Source organism: Antennarius striatus, chromosome 4 (assembly GCF_040054535.1).
Source record: "Antennarius striatus isolate MH-2024 chromosome 4, ASM4005453v1, whole genome shotgun sequence".
In the NCBI taxonomy this organism is placed as follows: domain Eukaryota; kingdom Metazoa; phylum Chordata; class Actinopteri; order Lophiiformes; family Antennariidae; genus Antennarius; species Antennarius striatus.
In genome coordinates this window covers 1,515,499-1,536,461 of record NC_090779.1, presented here as the reverse complement: position 1 = coordinate 1,536,461, position 20,963 = coordinate 1,515,499, and the positions used below count along the sequence as shown (strand labels likewise).

The 20,963-nt window shown below is 40.3% G+C and overlaps 1 protein-coding gene across 1 annotated transcript; it reads right to left on the bottom strand.

The window, feature by feature from the left end:
• Positions 1-1,419: 1,419 nt before the first annotated feature.
• hsf4 (heat shock transcription factor 4) lies at positions 1,420-20,622 on the bottom strand. The gene is made up of 13 exons (XM_068313998.1): positions 20,497-20,622; positions 18,032-18,140; positions 17,790-17,917; positions 16,788-16,912; positions 13,732-13,807; positions 12,033-12,100; positions 10,780-10,879; positions 6,424-6,542; positions 4,024-4,245; positions 3,767-3,884; positions 3,612-3,677; positions 3,358-3,441; positions 1,420-1,557 (listed from the first exon to the last, which is right to left on the bottom strand). Exons 1-12 carry the CDS (start codon positions 20,620-20,622, stop codon positions 3,382-3,384), a joined length of 1,317 nt encoding a protein of 438 aa, XP_068170099.1. The 3' UTR covers positions 1,420-1,557; positions 3,358-3,381.
• Positions 20,623-20,963: the final 341 nt, after the last annotated feature.

Below are 20,963 nucleotides of genomic sequence, written 5' to 3'. Positions count from 1 at the left end.
ATTAAATGATAATGTATTCACTAAAAAATGGAAAAGCTCAGTTAGGTTAAAAAAAAAGTCAGCATTCATGTTACAACATTTTGGAAGTGATCCTCGTCCACATGAATACCGACCGGCTGCTGAGAACAACGCAGATTGGCTGAATACCTTTTCCGCCCTTAGAGTTCTGTCTGTGCAAACAGGGTGACGTTGTTGCCGTGTAAACGTTGTCTAACTGCAGTGCGTCCTACGACGGCGCTGTGCCCTACATTCCTACGGTCATCCATGCACTGGAAGTCTTTGACTCCTCACAGTTCTGTACAGTATTGCACCATTCAACTTAGATTAACCTTAAAACTGTTGCCTGCAACCAGTGATGAAGACTAATATTTTACATCCAATGGCATAATCAGTTATTATTTATAATGCTTTTTAGGAATACAGAGAATTAATTTGCATGGTTCAAGAACAATTTAAATAACCACCCACCATACATTTAATGAAACGCAGCCACCCATTATGATATCCTTTATAAGGACTAAGGAGTGGGTCCTGGACAGGCAGATTCTTTTGTTTTTCTCTCTTTTTACAAGATATCAAAAGCAGCATTCAACTGTCATTTATAACTTTCAAGTTCTTTGCACACTCAAGCCATAAACCAACATGTTTCCAAAAGAAAACAGAAACATTCAGAGATCTCGTGTCACCCAGACTAAATTTTGATTCTGAGTTTAGGACCTTTTTACTGAGGCCAGCATCACTTTTAGACAGGCATCTGTAGATTAACAAAGCTTTGGTCATCTACAAACAGAAATTATAAGACCTGCAGTCGTAACCACACACTAGTGATACATATTGTGCAAAAACGCATTGGCATTCATGTTTTTTTTTCTTTTCGAATGAGAAGTCTTTGTTTCTTTCTTTTCATATTTCCTTTAAACTTCACATTCAAATGAACAGAAGAGATGCTACTCTAAGTCTCTTGCTACTTTCCAGGCCTGTGCAAAGACATGCCAGACCTCCGGGGTAAAAGGGTTTAAACACCTTGGTTTGAATCCACACTTGCATAGAACCTCTCCTCTGGGAGGGTATCACTATCGCTCACCTCTGAGCTCCAGCAACACAATTTAAGATGAAGTGTGTGGCGACATCTTTCCTACAGACTGAAATAAATGCTATATTGCCTCCTGACATGTTTTTTCAGTAATTTTTTTTCTGTAGTTTTCTCTTGAATAATAGAAGTTTGTACATCTACATTAGATCTTATCATACAAAAGGAAAATAAATCACCTCCACAAGCAGGAACTCCCTCTCACACAAAGACTAAAGTGCTAGAGCCGAGGATGCACGGTCTGCATCCAGCTGGTTTCATGCTGGAGTCTAGGGTTATTCTGGTGATCCACCATGGAGCTGGTGGTGCACAGGTCCACAGTCAGCTGACAAGGCTGATGCTGGATTCTGTGAGTCAGTAAAAGTAAGGAAAGAGGGTGAAGTCATGTCACGTGTTAGAGCCGTGCAGGGCAGGGGGGGTCAGATCTGAGCAGAGCGGGTAATGAGAAGACGAGCATCTCCTGTGGCCTGAAAGGAGAAACAAGATGAGATGACAGTCCATGATACTTTCACTGAGAGAAGAGAACCTGCAACACCTAGGCGTAAAACATTATATCAATACTTTATTTTTCATTATCAACCCTTGAAAACCGATTAAAATGGCTACACACATTACCTAATCGGGTCCAAAAAGAGCCGTCACATAAACGTGTAAAATAAAAAGGTAATACAGAAATGTTTTTTTCTTTCAATGCATCAGATCTTTCCCATTACGTCAGCCCTATTCATAGATATAAAGTTTATTATATTTTTATTATTATTATTATTATTATTATTATTATTATTATTATATATGTTTAAATGGAATTTGCCATTAGAATCCTGTTTCTCTTCCAATGGGGAAAAAATATGTAATATTTCCAAGTTAGTGCACAGTTTAATACTTCTGATAAAGATATTACAACTATCGGATGAATGTTTTTGCAGGTGTGTGAACACAGACAGTGGGTCTGTCTCTGGGTTGTGGGGTGATTTTGGAGTCATTGTCTTGCTGCAGACAATGAAGATCTAGTTTCATAAAAACATGTCAGCATTATTGTATATAGTAATATATATATACATATATATATATATATACTATATGCTTATAGTATATAAAAATATTTGGTTATAATGGGAGGCAATGGGATCATTTTTGGCCCAATCAGGTAATGTGTATACACAGTGAAAATCTGCTATTCTATACACTTCCAATGACAGGCATTAAGGAATTTAGAAAATAAAATTGAAAGAAAATTACTGGCAAAATTTTATATATTTATCCTTTCAACAGACTGATTTATTGGGAGAGAAACACATAAAAACAATAAAAATGTCCTTTTTTGGACCAAACAGCTCTCAAGGGTTAAATGTCACCTAGGGCATGTCTGTGTAGGTTCTCTTCCAGGTTGAGGTAAATCAAAAGCAGGGCAGGCACAGACTGCAACATCCTGCAACACCCCTGAATTCAAAATTTTACCCTGACTTACTTGCATAGGTCAAAGATCAAAGCTAGTGCTCTGACCTACTTTCATAGATCAAAGAACTAGCTTTGATCTATAGTCTTACACTGGCCTCCATTGTCTTTCTATCTTATCTGCTTCCTGAGAGTACAAAAGTTCAAATTTGACCTTGACCTAGTTTTCTCAAGATCAAGGTCATCATCTCACTTTCATCCCCTTCGCTGCCTGAGTCATGTGCTTTGGGTTTCGTCTTTCTATCTGCAGCGGTTGTGGAGACATTTGGTGGACTAACAAACATACGAACACTGAGGATTACATCACCGCGCTGACGTGGGATGGAACAACTGAACTTGCTGAAGGCTGAAGATGTTTGACCTCTAATTCAAGACGTTCTTGAGTTCTGACTGACTGGTGGAGTCCAGAGACTTAAACCCCTGTTGGGGCAGAAAACAAACCAAAGGTAGTGGGCGGGACAATGACTCCCTTATGAAGAGTAATGACTCCTAAAGAGAGTCATAGTCAGTGAGGTAGAACTGAAGAATTGACAAAATGTCTTCAACCAACCTAAAGCAAGTCAGGTTGATTCTTTCTTGCTCACTTTGATTATGTAGGTAAGTTTTGTCTCTAATCAATCATATGATTGATCGATATGTTTTAGACCACACAGGTGGAAACAAAGCAGGATATGTTTCCATGAGTCTATCAACCCATCAATAGAGTTCTACTCTACTCTCTCTACTCTCTATAAAGATGAATTTCCACTGTATGAATATTTTAACCCCTCCAGCTGATCATGTGATGAGTCACGTGATGTCATGTTACTCACTTCAGAGTCAACAGCACCGGCCAATCACTGCTCACCACAGCCGGGAGCGGGAAAAGCCTCCGTTTCTTCGTTCTGGAACATGAACTGAGGAGAAAACAACACTCACTCACACACACACACACACACACACACACACACACACACACACACACACACACACACACACACACACACACACACACACACACACACACATACAAAATAATTAATGCCTCAGAGAAGTGACTCATTCGCTGCCGTGTGACACGACTTACCGATTTGAGGTTGGACTCCATCTCTGGAAAGTTCCACTCAGTCAGAGGCAGGCTTAGAGTGAAGGACTATGGGAGGAACAGGATGGAGACAGAGGGTCACGTCAGTGTGGAGGAACTCATCCTGTGCAAACAGCAGACAGTACAGATCCACTGACGTCCATGACGGTGCTGGCCCCGCCCTCCATGGCGCCCTGCTGATGGGTCCTGAGCAGCAGCTGCTGAAGCTCCTCCAGGCTCATGTCCACGTTCTCCACGGCGTCCGAGACCTCTACCCTGCACCCACGCAACGGAACGTAGAGAACATCAACACAGGTGTGTGTGTGTGTGTGTGTGTGTGTGTGTGTGTGTGTGTGTGTGTGTGTGTGTGTGTGTGTGTGTGTGTGTGTGTGTGTGTGTGTGTGTGCGCGCTCACCTGTCCAGGGTGGGTCTCTTACACCTCCTCTCCACCACAGAGCTCCTCCCCTCCAGAACCGATTGGACCATTGCTACGGGGAGCACAGGAGGCTCTGAGGAGCACACCTCACAGCAGGAGGTCAACGCTCGGGCGTCTCCTCCCTCGACACCCCCACTTTTCCCTGCCCCCCGCACTCCGGGGCTGACAGGCTCCTCTTTGATCAGCATCATACACTTCTCCCTGGTGGGAGAGTCAGATATCGTCCGTCAAAGGTGGTGCTAACTATCATTAGCGTACGATATTTTAAATCTTTATTTAATTTTATTGAAATTTATAGGATTATATATAATTATATTATATACATAATTATATACTATATATAATTATTATATAATTTTATAAAATTAAAAAAATATATATATACACAGTGGTGGTCAAAAGTTTACATACACTTGTAAAGAACATAATGTCATGGCTGTCTTGAGTTTCCAGTTATTTCTACAAATCAGATTTTTCTCTGTTAGAATGATTGGAACAGATACTTCTATGTCACAAAAAACAATCATGAAGTTTAATTCTTTTATGACTTTATTATGGGTAAACTGAAAATGTGACCAAATCAGCTGGGTCAAAAATATATATACAGCAATGCTAATATTTGGTTACATGTCCCTTGGCCATTTTTACTTCAATTAGCCACTTTTGGTCGCCATCCACAAGCTTCTGGCAAGTTTCTGGTTGAATCTTTGATCACTCTTCTTGACAGAATTGGTGCAGTTCAGTTAAATTTGTTGGCTTTCTGACATGGACCAGTTTCTTCAGCATTGTCCACATATTCTCGACGGGGTTAAAGTCAGGACTTTGGAAAGGCCATTCTAAAACCTCAATTCTCAAAACCTCAAGTCAAACGGATGACTTTGTAATTTACCCTTGTGGGGATCAATAAAGTATACTTCTTCTTCTAGCCTGATTTAGCCATTCCATTACCACTGTTGATGTGTGTTTGGGGTCATTGTCCTGTTGGAACACACAACTGCCCCCAAGACCCAACGTTCGGGCTGATAACTTTAGTTTTCTTGAAGAATTTGAAGGTAATCCTCCTTCTTCATTGTCCCATTGACTCTCTAAAGCACCAGTTCCATCGGCAGCAAAAAAGGCCCACAGCATAATAATACCACCACCGTGCTTGATGGTAGGCATGGTGTTCTTGGGGTAAAAGGTCTCACCTTTTCTCCTCCGAACATATTGCTGGGCACTGTGGCCAAACAGCTCAATCTTTGTTTCATCTGACCACAGAACTTTCCTCCAGAGGGTCTTATCTTTGTCCATGTGATCAGCAGCAAACTTTAGTCTAGCCTTAACGTGCGGCTTTTGGAGCATGGGCTTCCTTCTTGCATGGCAGCCTCTCAGTCCATGGCGATGTAAAACATGCTGGACTTTGTAGATCTTGGTAGATCTGCTTTTTGGTGCTCCTGGGTTGACTCCTCACCCTCCTGACCAGTTTTCTCTCAGCAGCAGGTGACAGCTTGTGTTTTCTCCCTGATGGTGGCAGTGACAGAACAGTGCCATGCACTTTATACTTACAAACAATTGTTTGCACTGTTGCTCTTGGAACCCGCAGCTGCTTTGAAATGGCTCCAAGTGACTTTCCTGACTTGTTCAAGTCAATGATTCTCTTTTTCAGATCTGTGCTGAGCCCCTTTGACTTTCCCATTGTAGCGTTTGTGGGTGTTTTCATCCAATGAGCCCTTTTTAAATGGCCTCAGAGAAGTCACTAGCTGTAGTCACTCATGATCACTCACAAGTCGTTAAGTGGCCATGCTATGAAGCTCATGTCATTGACACAACTTTCTAAGTCTCCAAAATTGCTCATCATGTTGCTGTATGTATATTTTTGACCCAGCAGATTCTGTCACACTTTCAGTTTACCCATAATAAAATCATGAAAGAACCAAACTTCATGAACGTTTTTTGTGACAAAGAAAGATCTGTTCCGATCACTATATCAGAGAAAAATCTGAGTTGTAGAAATAACTGGAAACTCAAGACAGCCATGACATTATGTTCTTTACAAGTAAATTTTGACCACCACTGTATATACTGTTATGATCCCCAAAGGGAAAGTAAGATCACAATATTCTTGAAAAAGGGATGTTTTGTGCCAAATGTTTGAAGACCTGATGTCAGACACTCATAATGACTATTATTTGCATAATATTTGAAAAGTAGTGTAAATTTACTACTGTATTACAGTTAAAACAAGGAGGGGAACGTCAGGAGCAATATCAGATAAATTATTAAGAGCGAATAATGAAATGGATGAATGAAGTAACACATGTTCATCGACGTGAGTCCTGTTAGTATTTGATAAATGAAAACGTAAAGACATCTGAAGGTGTGTTTGAAGGTGTCAGTCACCTGGTCTCATCAGGAGGCAGCTGGAGGGCCATGCTGGCCTGGGACATGTCAGTAACGTCTGATATGATTGGTCCTCCTGTCATCCCACCAGTAGAACAGGAGGCGGTATCACTAGATGGCTGAGGAAGAGGAGGAGAGCAGAGAGGAGGACTGGACTTATCGTCTCATCTAGAACAAACTCTCCCATGAATGTTTCTCTGGGTCTCACTCAGAACACATTTTGATGGGTCACACATGTGAGGATAAAGGGGAAAGAAACCCACAATCTGATTGAAACAGGATATGCAGGATATGAAATGTGATGTTATTAGAACCTAATATGACCATAAGATTCTCTCATGTTACTTCTGCAACTGCTGCACACTGCTTCTCTCTAGTGGCGACACATGAAAACAGCTGGACCGATGGATCGATGTCAGGAACACTTGAGTTGTACTGTAGCTTCAATGTCTGCATGTTTTGACACTAATATACGTATATATGCTCTAAAATTAGTACATATATATATATATATATATATATATATATATATATATATATATATATATATATATATATATATATATATATATATATATATATATAATACACTCTAAAAATATATACACTAAAATTAGTGTGTGTGTGTATGTATATATATATATATATATATATATATATATATATATATATATATATATATATATATATATATATATATATATATATATATATATATATATATATATATATATATGTCCCTCTCACCCTTGTGGGGTGGTATCTGTGTGTCATCTTCAAGCTCGGGTCCTCTACCAGAGGCCTGGGAGTCTGAGGGTTCTGTCAGTATCTTAGCTGTTCCTAGGACAGCGCTCTTCTGGACTGAGGCTTCAGATGTTGTTCCAGGAATCTGCTGGAGCCACTCTTCCAGTTTGGGGGTCACTGCCCCAAGTGCTCCTACTACCACGGGGACCACATTAACCTTGACCTTCCACATCTGTTCCAGCTGTTCTTTCAACCCTTGATATTTCTCAATCTTTTCGTGTTCCTTCTTCCTGATGTTGGCATCAGCTGGAATCTCCACATCTATCACCACTGCTCTCTTCTGCTCTTTGTCCATCACCACTATGTCCGGTTTGTTAGCCAGCAGCTGTTTGTCGGTCTGGAAGCTGAAGTCCCACAGGATCTTAGTCTTGTCGTTCTCAACCACCTTCGGTCGCATGTCCCATTGGGATTTGGGTACTTCTAGTCCATACCGGGTACAGATGTTCCTGTACACTATCACAGCTACTTGGTTGTGCCTTTCCATGTATGCTGAGCTGGCGAAAATCTTACACCCTGCTACCACATGCTGGACTGACTCTGGGGCTTCTTTACATAGCCTGCACCTTGGGTCAGATCTACTGTGGTAGATATTGGCCTCTATTGCCCTTGTACTTAGGGCCTGTTCTTGTGCTGCCATGATCAGTGCCTCTGTGCTGTCTGTCAGTCCAGCTTTATTCAGCCATTGGTAGGTCTTCTTGATATCAGCCACTTCCTCTATCTGACGGTGGTACATGCCGTGTAGGGGCTTGTCCCTCCATGTTGTCTCCTCCTCCTCTTCCTCCTCAGGTTTCTGCCGTCTAAGGCATTCACTGAGCAGTTCATCTGTTGGGGCCATCTTCCTGATGTACTCTTGGATTTTTGATGTCTCATCCTGGACAGTGGCCCTGATGCTCACTAGTCCTCAGCCTCCCTCTTTCCGCTTAGTGTACAGCCTCAGGATGCTGGACTTGGGGTGAAACCCTCCATGCATGGTGAGGAGCTTTCTCGTCTTGATGTCTGTGGCTTCTATCTCCTCCTTTGGCCAGCTTATGATCCCAGTGGGGTATCTGATGACAGGTAATGCATACATGTTGATGGCTCGGACCTTGTTCTTGCCATTCAGCTGACTTCTCAGGACTTGCCTTACTCTCTGGAGGTATTTGGCTGTGGATAACTTCCTTGCGGCCTCCTTATGGTTGCCATTAGCCTGTGGGATTCCAAGGTATTTGTAGCTGTCCTTGATGTCTTCTATCCTGGTAGGTCAACCCCTTCAGTTCTGATCATCTTGCCTCTTCTTGATACCATCCGGCCACATTTGTCTAATCCGAATGACATCCCTATGTCGTCGCTGTAGATCCTGGTGGTGTGGATCAGTGAGTCAATTTCTCGCTCATTCCTGGCATACAGCTTGATGTCATCCATGTAGAGGAGATGGCTGATTGTTGTCCCGCTTCGGAATTGGTATCCGTAGCCACTCTTTGTAATGATGTGACTGAGGGGGTTCAGGCCTATGCAGAACAGCAGTGGTGATAGTGCATCCCCTTGGTATATGCCGCACTTGATGTTAACTTGGGCAATTGGCTTGTAGTTAGCCTCCAGGGTTGTCTTCCACTTCCCCATTGAGTTCTTGATGAAGGCTCTTAGTGTCCTGTTGATCTTATACAGTTCCAGACATTCCAGTATCCACGTGTGTGGCATTGAGTCGTAGGCTTTCTGGTAGTCAATCCAGGCGGTGCACAAGTTGGTCTGCCTATTCTTACAGTCTCTGTGTACTGCTCTGTCCACCAGTAGCTGGTGCTTTGCTCCCCTGGTGTTACTACCAACTCCTTTCTGTGCCTCACTCATATATTGATCCATGTGCCTACTCATCTTAGCTGCCATGATGCCTGACAGGAGCTTCCATGTTGTACTGAGACAGGTTATTGGCCGGTAGTTGGATGGGGTAGATTCCTTCTGTGGGTCTTTCATGATCAGGACTGTCCTGCCTTCAGTCAACCATTCTGGGTGCGTCCCATCCCTTAGCAGCTGGTTCATCTGTGCTGCTAGACGCTCGTGGAGTGCTGTCAGCTTCTTTAGCCAGTATGTATGGATCATATCCGGGCCCGGTACTGACCAACTCTTCATCTTTGACACTCTTTCTTGGATGTCTGCCATTGAGATGGTTACTGGTTCTTGTTCTGGGAGGCAGCTGTGGTCAGTCCTCAGGTCCACTAGCCACTGGGCATCGGTATTGTGTGATGCTTCTCTTTCCCATATTCCCTTCCAGTATTTCTCCACCTCAGCTCTTGGTGGGTCTGGCCGGATGCTATTTCCCTGCCACTGAGAGTACACCTTTGCTGGTTGAGTGGAGAAGGTCTTTTTTAGTCTCCTGGCCTCTATCTCCTTGGTGTTTCTCTTCAGTCGGGTAGCCAGAGCCGTTAGTCTCTGGCAGTTTCGAGTGCTTCAGGTATGGAGAGCTTGCTGTATTTCCTGGGTGCCCCTTTATTCACCATGTTCCCCTTCTGTAGCTCGGCTAGCTGGCTGACTTCTCTCTGTGTCGCCTTTATCTTGGCCTCTAACCGTCTCTTCCATGGAGGGTATTGTTTGTTATGCCCTGTGTTGATCTTGTATCCCAGCATCTCGAGGATTACTGTTGCTGTACTGTGGATCAGCTTGTTGGTCTCAGTTATGTTCCCTGTGGGGATGGTTCTTATTGCAGCATTCACATCTTCTAGCAGATCTTCTGAAGGTACTTGACAACTTAGCTTCGGTATTTGTCGGAGGCTCCAGGTTTCCATTTGGGTCACGATCTTCCTTCGCAGGTCAGCAGCTCTTGTATTGAGGCTGTGTATGTCTCTTGGGGCTTGGTACCCAATCTCGGATTGTGTGTGTGTGTGGGGGGGGTGATATCCCCCCACTGACCTGGCGTCCAGGCTCCCCCTTGCCGTAGCATTGTTGTAGTATTTCATCGATCTCTAGTTGTGACAGCAGTTTTCGGTTACGGATGTTGGAACACTGGGCTAACAGCTGTTTCTTTGTTAGCCTTGATTGTGGGTTTTGAAGCATCCATTGGTCCCACATCCGCCCCATATATCCCCTCTCTCTGGGATTACTTGTGTAGTAGCATTCCAACAACTCCGTATTCTCCGCCCTTGTCCATGTGTGTCTTGTTCCAGTAGCCCATTTCTCATCAGATTGCCCTGGTTCCCTAGCATCTGACGCGGACCTTGTTAACCTGGGCGATGTCCGAGCCGGTATGACTCTGTCATTATTGTGTTCACTCATGTTTGAGGTAGGCTCGTATAGCATTAAGGGTCTTGCCTAAGAACCCTCACTGGATAGTGTCCACCATATATACATTATATATATATATATATATATATATATATATATATATATATATATATATACACAGTATGTGTGTGTGTGTGAGAGAGAGAGAGTGTGTGTGTGTTTACTCATATATATATATATCTATATATATATATATATATATATATATATATATATACTAATTTTTATATACTGTATATATAATATATACACTCTAAAAAAAAAAAATACACGTCCCGATGAACGGCGGGCATCGCTCACCGACTGGATGTAGAAGGGCTCGTGCATCGGCTCCATCGGGTGAGGATGGCTGAACTTGGAGGAAGTAGGGCTGGGGGAGCCATCGTCCAACATCAGGGGCCTGAGGGGATGGCAGCGTTCAACCAGTTACACGTCTGGAGTCCGAGTCAAAGCCAACAGGTAGTCCAAAAAGGTCAACCAGCCCATCTTTGACTATTTAAACGTACTAACATGCAGTACTGTTAAAGGTAACCATGTTGGTGCATATTAATGCTTTGTGACAGCACAGAGCATTGGCAGTAAGTTAATAATAATAATAATAATAATAATATAATATATAATATATATTAAAATAATATATTATTATAATACATATTATAATATAATAATATATAATAATAATAATAATAATAACAATAATAATAATAATAATTATAATAATAATATAATATATATTAAAATAATATATAATTATATAATACATATTATAATATAATAATATATAATAATAATAATAATAATAATAATAATAATAATAATAATAAGTAATTATAATCAATCACAATAATTTACGAAAGCGAAACACCTTGAAAAGTAATCTCATTACATCAGACATGTAGCATGTGTAAAATGCTAAAAAGCTAATGCTATCATGCTACAAAATGATACACTCAGACGGTGAACCTGATAAAACACATCAGTAAACGTTGGACTGACTCATCGCTTACACGGTGAACACGTTAGCATTTTAAGCTGATGTTAGTGCGTAGCATCCCAGAATGGCTGAGTCGTGGCAGTGGATAGAAGCCGCTGAGTCATTACCGTCATGCTTCACCATGTCACTGTTTGTTTGTCTTTGTTTGTCAGAAACATTACAAATAAACCGCTGGTCCAAAGTTCATCAAAGTTCATACAAGATATTTAAAAAATATTATTTTCTAAAAAAAACCCTCATGTTTGAGTTGCACTTTATTTGTTCATACATGTTCTTTCTCGTGCTGAAAGCTGAAGCAGCACTTTTGTGTGTATGTGTGTGTGTGTGTGTGTGTGTGTGTGTGTGTGTGTGTGTGTGTGTGTGTGTGTGTGTGTGTGTGTGTGTGCATGACTGATTCAGCACTTGTCTCCATTCACAGCAGCTGTTGAGTTGGATTGTTCAGTTTGTCAGCTGAGCCAGCCCTTCCCCCGTGTGTGTGTGTGTGTGTGTGTGTGTGTGTGTGTGTGTGTGTGTGTGTGTGTGTGTGTGTGTGTGTGTGTGTGTGTGTGTGTTTACTCACAGTTTTCTCTTCAGGCCCACGGTGCTGGGGGTGTTGGACTGCATCTGGCTGAACAGAAACTGAATCAGCTGGCCAAGACAGAAAAAGCATGACTCAGCGTTGGCACACACAGAAAACACAAACCAATGATCCATCATTTCCTCTGCGAAAGATCAATTCAGAAAAAGGAAAACAAGCTGAACACATTAGAACCTCTCGATAAAAGTTACAGGACCACAGGTGTCATTAAAGAGGTAAAATCTGTCAAAATATAGATCAGGATGATTGATCGTGAAGCCCTAAAGATTTATATCCTCATTATTATTTTTTTCAATAAAAAATAAAACATGTTCTTTTGTGAAAGAAACTCCAAATTTATTGTTCTTTTTGAAATATTAAGATATATTAAATTAATCAGCTCCATCAGTAATGTGATCAATATTGAGAAATATTTTAAGAATGTGCTTGTTACTGTTATTGTTTTTTTTTAAATTACTTAATTTATTCATTTTGTTTGTGCTGATGCATTTCTCATGATAATCTTGAACAATAAAAGTTTGAATATATAAACACATTTAACAATAGTACAGTTTATGATACTGTCTGGTGCTGTTAAAACAATGTGGCACGGCCAGGAATCTCTTTTCTTGCTGATGTGTAATTAAGGTGAGTGGCATTAAAATAAAGAAAATGCTAAATAAATTAAATATGACAAAATATAGTCAAAGTTATGTATGAGAATTAAATAGAATTATGTAAAGAAATGAACACAGTGGAATTGCGTGGAACAGAACTGATTAAATGATCACATAGTTGAAATTCAGTAACTTTACTTGTTGGTGACTGAGTGGAACCGATTCCAACCAATTTTTGAACAGCTTTGTGTAAAACCAGGAAGTAGAACAACAAAAGTGTTAAATCTCCAGTTTCCAGGAAGGCTTAATGAAAGGAAACGCCACAAAGAATAACACGAGTAATTAAAAGGAGAAAGCCGTCGAACGAATAATGGATTTGATTTGGTTAAAATAAGAATCTTAATTATATAAATAGAATTAATAATCTGGAATTATCTCCAGATCTATTGTTGCCAGTTAATGGGTTAAAAATATTATCATTTGTGTTTGAGTTCCTTGGTTTTTTTTGTCTATTTCACGTTTCCTCCATATTTCAATGTTTCTTTTATAGAATTGTGATAATCTTTTCATGGCCTAATTTCCCCTGTGGAGGGGTAATAAAGTTCTATCATTTCAAGCTGTAGTTCACATACCAGGCCAGCAGGCGGCAGTGTAACTTTTAAAAATCAACACCACAGAATAGGGTTTTCTAACCGTTTAAGGACATTAGACTGAAGACGTTATTGGCTTTACTGAAGCAAAGCGATGTCGTCACACTTTTCAGGGGATCAAACCAGCTGACATGCCAACTGTCAGGGGTCTTTTTAAAAGACTAGGGGCCACTTCTCATACAAGTGTTTTACCCAAAAAGTGTTTTACATTTTTGAAAATTTGCCCCCATCTGTATTGTTTTGGACACCAACATTCCACCAAAACACAAGGAGAAACCTCAGTTTTCAGTCAAACTATTACCCAGCAGACAAGGCCTCAGTTTGACTTCATGTCCTGGTACTTTGGATATTGACTGTATAGCTTTTGTTTTTTCAGACTTCCTTTGGATTCAATGTCAGAGCTTTTTTCTTCATATAAACACACTGTAGACTGACCTTGTTCATGACTTTCTGTTGCTGGGTGTGGTTCTGTCTGAGTGACACCACCTCTCGCCACAGCACTTCGTTTTGCCTGCACACAGGAAGAAGAACCCCATCAGGAGGAAGAACATCTGGTCGGGTTTGTCTCCTGGTTCTGACGACTAAAAAATACCCTTCAAATCTCCTCAACATCACATTTGGTTCTAGAACACATGTGTCAAACTCAAGGTCCGGGGGCCAAATGTGGCCCTCCACATCATCTTATGTGGCCCACGAGAGCATAAAAGGTCAGAGTGTCTAAAAATAAATAAGTCAAAAGTGTGCTTTGACCAAAAACTACATGTCCCACAATGCAGTAGTTCAGCCCATTTTAACTCTGACTAAACGTAGTGAACAAAGTTAACGTCCTAACTTGTGTCTGATGTCATTTTTCTTTATTGATTGATAGTTTGATCCTTGATTGATTGAGTTCTGTGGGTTTAATAACCTGACAAATGAAAAGGATTTATGTTAGAACAGAGAAACAAACAAACATGTTTTTTCTGTCTAACTGTAATGTTTGGAACTAGAATCAGTCAGAAATTCAGTTATTTAACATTAAGGAGTAGTTACATTTAGTTACATTACACTGAGTTACATTTAGTTACATTTATTAGTTACATTAAGGAGTAGTTACATTTAGTTACATTACACTGAGTTACATTTAGTTACATTTATTAGTTACATTAAGGAGTAGTTACATTTAGTTACATTACACTGAGTTACATTTACTTACATTTATTAGTTACATTAAGGAGTAGTTACATTGAGTTACATTACACTGAGTTACATTTAGTTACATTTATTAGTTACATTAAGGAGTAGTTACATTGAGTTACATTACACTGAGTTACATTTAGTTACATTTATTAGTTACATTTAGGAGTAGTTACATTGAGTTACATTACACTGAGTTACATTAAGTTACATTTATTAGTTACATTAAGGAGTAGTTACATTTAGTTACATTACACTGAGTTACATTTAGTTACATTTATTAGTTACATTAAGGAGTAGTTACATTTAGTTACATTACACTGAGTTACATTTAGTTACATTTATTAGTTACATCTGGCCCTTTGAGGACAGCCTGATGCTGATGTGGCCCTCTGTAGTTCTACAAAGTCTCTTCTCTGGCCTACAGACATGGGTTCCCCCCCCTCAACCCCCCCACTGGAGCGATGGCCATCCTCTCAGGACCTTTAGTCATATATTGGCGTACTCCGGTGAATATGATGGGCTCACGATGGACTGTGTAAAGTAACCTGAAGCAGATTATCTGTTCCCTTGAACCAGTTAACAGTGTCATTATAAAATAAGGGTAAAATAAAACAAAATTACATGAGAAAGGGGAGATATTTACTTCATTCATCCCAAACGGTCTATTAGCAGCAGTTTCTTTTACATCTCGGTTCATTATTACATTCCTCTCCGATCACCTTTGAATATTTGTAGTTTTATGAACATTTTCGGCGAATGAAAACATTTACTGTGATATTTTTGGATTTGAGTAACTTCCAAAGGGACATCATTAAGTGTGTGTGTGTGTGTGTGTGTGTGTGTGTGTGTGTGTGTGTGTGTGTGTGTGTGTGTGTGTGCGCGTGTGTGTGTGTGTGTGTGTGTGTGTGTGTGTGTGTGTGTGTGTGTGTCAGGTGAGCAGGTGAACATTCTGTCCTGTCATTAGGACACAAAGCGGAGCACAAAGGCCCCCCAGCACAGAACGGTCACACAGCAGCTCGTTTCAGGAACAACGGCTTCACAGAAAAACTCTTTTCATCTGCCGGGTGAAGCGTTCCAACGAGTCAGAGGAATAATAGAGGAATAATGGAGGAATAATAGAGGAATAATGGAGGAATAATAGAGGAATAATGGAGGAATAATGGAGGAATAATAGAGGAATAATAGAGGAATAATAGAGGGATAATTGAGGAATAATAGGGGAATAATAAGGGAATAATAGAAGAATAATAGAGGAATAATGGAGGAATAATAGAAGAATAATAGAGAAATAATGGAGGAATAATGGAGGAATAATAGAGGAATAATAGAGGAATCATAGAGGGATAATTGAGGAATAATAGGGGAATAATAAGGGAATAATAGAAGAATAATAGAGGAATAACAGATGAATAATAGAGGAATAATACGGGAAAAATAGGGGAATAACAGAGGAATAATAGAGGAATAACAGAGGAATAATAGAGGAATAACAGAGGAATAATAGAGGAATAACAGAGGAATAATAGAGGAATAACAGAGGAATAATAGACGGCCATCCTGCTGAAGGTTCAGAGATAAGGAGGGACTTTTGATTTCACTCTACAAAAAGTGATTAGAGATTTGTTTGTTAAATCTGCTATAATATTAATTACCTCTTCATAGAAAACTAATCATCTGAAACACATCTTCAATGAATGGCCTATTTTGAAACTGTTTTCATATATAAGACGCACTGGATTATAAGGCACTCTGTCGGTTTTTGAGAAAATTAAAGGCTTTTAGGGGCGGAAAATACTGTAATCCAATGTTGTACACTCGTTTTACAAATTCCTAACTCAATTTGCAATTATAGAAATAACATTCAAGCAAGTTGCATCAAACTGTAATCCAGTCTCTCACATCCGCTGCGAAAAAACCACATTTCAAATAGCGGTCAGGTCACTGAACAGCTGTGAGTCACGCACTGTGTTAACAGTATCACCAGTCTTTATCCACTGAAGCTGCCGATAAACGACGTTAACAGTCCATGAGGTCCTCACACTGACTTGAAAAGTTATTTCTTCTGTTCTATGAAATCCAAACGGGATTTGAAACTTCTTCAGGTTTTGGTCAGAATGGGGGTGAGTAGGACATGGTTTGGACTTTTGATTGAACTGCATTCAAGAGTGTTTGAAGTTAACAAATTTGAAGCAGCTGGAACGTCTGCATGATGAAGAAACCATGTCGAAACTGTGTTGCATCCTGGGGTGCATCAGCCCCTAGTGTTAGATACATGTGAGACAGCGGCGCAGACACACAGCGCCTGTACTCACTGCTTCATGTCGTGCATCTGACACTCCATGTTGTCCTGCTGCGTCCGGAGCAGCTGGACCTCGTAGAGAAGTTTACTGAGGTCCTCATGACGAACTTTGGTCTCCTCACTCTTCACTATGGAAACCTGAGCACATAGAACACAGCCTACATCACCCTCTGCATTGTGGGTAAGGCCTCTGGGGTACTTTTAGCTGCACCTGCAGTGATTCCTTCTGGTCTCAGGGTTGAGGGTCAAACAGACCCTGAGACGTAACCGGAGATCCCCTGATTGTTTCCCTCTGGTGCTACTCTGTGGCGCTAACTAACTGACTGACTGACTGACTGACTGACTGACTGACTGACTGACTGACTGACTGACTGACTGACTGACTGACTGACTGACTGACTGACTGACTGACTGACTGACTAACTAACTAACCCAAATCCACTAAATCAACATTATGTCAATATTAAATACTAAACATAGACTGTGTACATTATTCCTGCTGAATATCAGCCTGTAAGTGTTTGACAAATATTTGCTACCACTTTGAGGCACAGGTGTTAAATTGATAGAGGGTTGGCTAGCCAAGGTTCTACATCATACTTATAACTGTACCATCATGTATGAAGATAAAACCTGGTGAGCTGGTAGTTACAGTATCTCCTTTCTGATTCCTGCCTGAAACATCAGCAATAAATGTATTGATTTAAACCATGACCGACTGGTCACCTGCAGACGTCCTCATCTGTCATAGGATTATACTTTATGCTGGATTAAGGTTTGTTAGATGCTTCTAATATGTGCTTGGATTTCTTGACACAGTTCCTGGAGCTTTGGGATGAATCCAGTCGTTCCTGATGGTGACATCTGTGATCGGCTTCATTCAGACGACACAAGTACGTTAAGGCAGGGCTGTGTGCATCACCTTGTGTCAGTGTACCTTTCTAGGACAGTGTGTGTGTGTGTGTGTGTGTGTGTGTGTGTGTGTGTGTGTGTGTGTGTGTGTGTGTGTGTGTACCTTTCTCTTGATGTGCTCCAACATGTGTTCATGTCCCTGAAGGAAGTACAGATGTTGGAACTCTGTGTCGTCTCTTTCAGGCTTCACCAGACCGCTCTGCTCGATGTTCACCACCTTACGAAAACCATCTAAACACACACACACACACACACACACACACACACACACACACACATTGGAGGCCAAACCTTTCTACTGTAAATGCATCCTCCCGTTGAACCGGAGAACACCGGTCGACTCACACATGTTGAGCTGGCGGACGAAGCTCGCCATGTTGTTGTGTTTGAAGTACTTTGGGAGAACTTCCTTGGCGAAGCGTCCCTGATCAAACACATGGAAACTGGTCCCTGTCTGGAACAGAGCACAATCAGGAATGGAGGGTTAGCAATCTACTTAGCATGTGCTGCTAGTAGCTGTTGGTGTGCACTTTCCCTCCACCTCCTCAGATATGGCTCCACCACTAATGTTAAGGTGAAATAATGCAGATTCATTCAGACGGATTTAATTTATCTGTGAGCTTTGAAAACGGGAAGCTCAGCTTCCCCTAAAACAACAATAAATGCTCAAACATGTACTGTTCTGTAGCGTTCCTTCTTCAATGGGACTGGGTGGAACAGTTTCATTCGTCGCTTCAGACTCCACAGTCACCGGGTGAATGCCGTTACGCGTCCCCCATTACGCACCCCCCCCCCCGCAACACACTTCCTGGTATTTTCTTGACAAAACTGCTCGACTTTGTCAGTAAACAAAACTCACTGATAATATTTCCTTGTTTCAGCTGAACATAATTTCATCATTTTTTAATTTTATTTTGTTTTATTGATCCACGAAGGGAAATTAAGAGCACACTCTAGTAATTCAATCAAATGTATGCACATATGTCTATATATATATATATATATATATATATATATATATATATATATATATATATATATATATATATTATACATATATATATCCTTCGTTCCTCGTGGTTAATGCGTTACAGGAACCACCTGCAACAACAAAATTTTGCGACAAACTATTTATATTATTAATTACGTTAATTTAAACATTTCTGAACCCCCCCATACTGATATTAAACCACCTTCTATCTGCATCACCTTTAAAACACTCTGATAGACTGTTTAAGGCCCTTTTGTGTCTCACGGAAGTCAGAGACTCACATGTGCGTAATACATGTATATAATACATGTATTATGTAATACATGGAAGTGCACTGCGTTCCGTGAGTCTCAGAACGTAGCCCACCTCATGATGCTGTCAGCCAATAGAATGTGTTTACAGTATCACATGACTACCTACTAAAAATCCACAATGAGGTGAAGCTGCACGTGTTGATGCGCAAATGCGCAAGGGATTAGTGTATTAGTATGTACAGAGATTTTATTATTGTTTTGCTCAGTCTTTCACGTAACTTAAACGGTCTCTTTGATTAGTAATGAAATGACTGAAAATGAAATTAGATTTTATCTACGTAGTTATATAATTCTTAATTGCCAGAATACGCGACTTTCTCTGCCTTCACCAGTTTTACATTTTTACAGATATGAGTAGCTAAAACTTAACCAGATACACATTTCACTGAAAACGTTCCAGCGGTTTGGGGTATTTTATGAAATTTCCATCGTTTTTCTTGTGTCCTTCTAGACTAGAGACTGGAATGAAACAACCTGCAAATTACAAAACATGATTATATGCTAATCGTGCTAATCACACGCATGCATCACTAATATGCATGCGTGACTAACGAAAACTAGATAGATAGATAGATAGATAGATAGATAGATAGATAGATAGATAGATAGATAGATAGATAGATAGATAGATAGATAGATAGATAGATAGATAGATAGATAGATAGATAGATAGATAGATAGATAGATAGATAGATAGATAGATAGATAGATAGATAGATAGATAGATACTTTATTAATCCCGGAGGAAATTGTATATATCCACTGCTCAGGCATTACATAACAAATAATACTGGATAAACACCAGGAGAAAAAGAAACGCTGACATCACAGGACATACCACAAGACATACATTACACTAACAGACACTGAGAGAGAGTTGAGAGAGAGTAGAGAGTGCGTTCTTAATTTCCCTTCGGGGATTGTAACAGTGTATAAAATTAAATTAAAAAATCAACCCTTTACCAAATGAATTGTGTTATTCCTTTGAATTGCTACTTGAATATAAGACTAAATTCATAGTTTAGAATAGAGACTAGATCAGGATAATGCTTTTCTTTTGCCTTCTCTACTAGGTTCATTAAACTGATAACATTTTTTTTTAATATAGCGCTTAACTAAGTCTGAATTTCAACTGCTACTCTTAAACTGGATGGATTCATTTATTTTTTGACTGATTTATCCTACAGATTTTTAACTTTAATGGTTAGATTTTGAGAAATTTCTATTTAACATAATTTATTACAAAATGTAATAAAACATATAAAACACAATTATGAATAAAATGAGGATAATGTGATTTTCATTCAATATTTCTTCTTCCTGTAAAGAAAATTCCACAGTTACAAGTTTTTTGTTACATGTGTGGTGTAGTAACACTCGATAAAATAATAACAGCACTATGCACTATGTCAGAAGAAGAAGAAGAAGATGGAGAAGAAGTGCTTGAGTGCACATTGTTCTAAGAACCATCTAGAAACTGATATCCTGTACTTTCATGTACTCACAGTACTCCAGCAGATGAGGTGGTTGGTTTCTGGATCCTCCACCAGGGTCCACAGCTTCGTCAGGAAGGCTGGAACATTACTGGCATAGTTACCATCTACACCCACGGCCCCCGGAGACTCCTGCATACCGACTCCTGCTGGGTGCCAAGGCAGCTCACAGACCAATGTGTGTGTGTGTGTGTGTGTGTGTGTGTGTGTGTGTGTGTGTGTGTGTGTGTGTGTGTGTGTGTGTGTGTGTGTGTGTGTGTGTGTGTGTGTGTGTGTGTGTGTGTGTGTGTGAATGTATGTGTGGATGTTCAAACTAGTCCATGTTTGGGGATGTCCACCTCTGATGATCCGTTACTGATAGTCCCAAGTGTATCTCAGTCCCTTTGATTCCATTTCCTTCTGTTTCTGTCTGTCTGTCTGTCTGTCTGTCTGTCTGTCTGTCTGTCTGTCTGTCTGTCTGTCTGTCTGTCTGTCTGTCT

Excerpts from the sequence above, each read along its gene's own strand:
- hsf4 (XM_068313998.1), bottom strand. The coding sequence starts at position 20,622 with ATGCAGGAGTCTCCGGGGGCCGTGGGTGTAGATGGTAACTATGCCAGT. Across the intron at positions 17,918-18,031 it reads CGTCCGCCAGCTCAACATGT|ATGGTTTTCGTAAGGTGGTG; the intron begins GTGAGTCGACCG and ends GTGTGTGTTTAG. Across the intron at positions 16,913-17,789 it reads TGGAGCACATCAAGAGAAAG|GTTTCCATAGTGAAGAGTGA; the intron begins GTACACACACAC and ends CTATGTGCTCAG.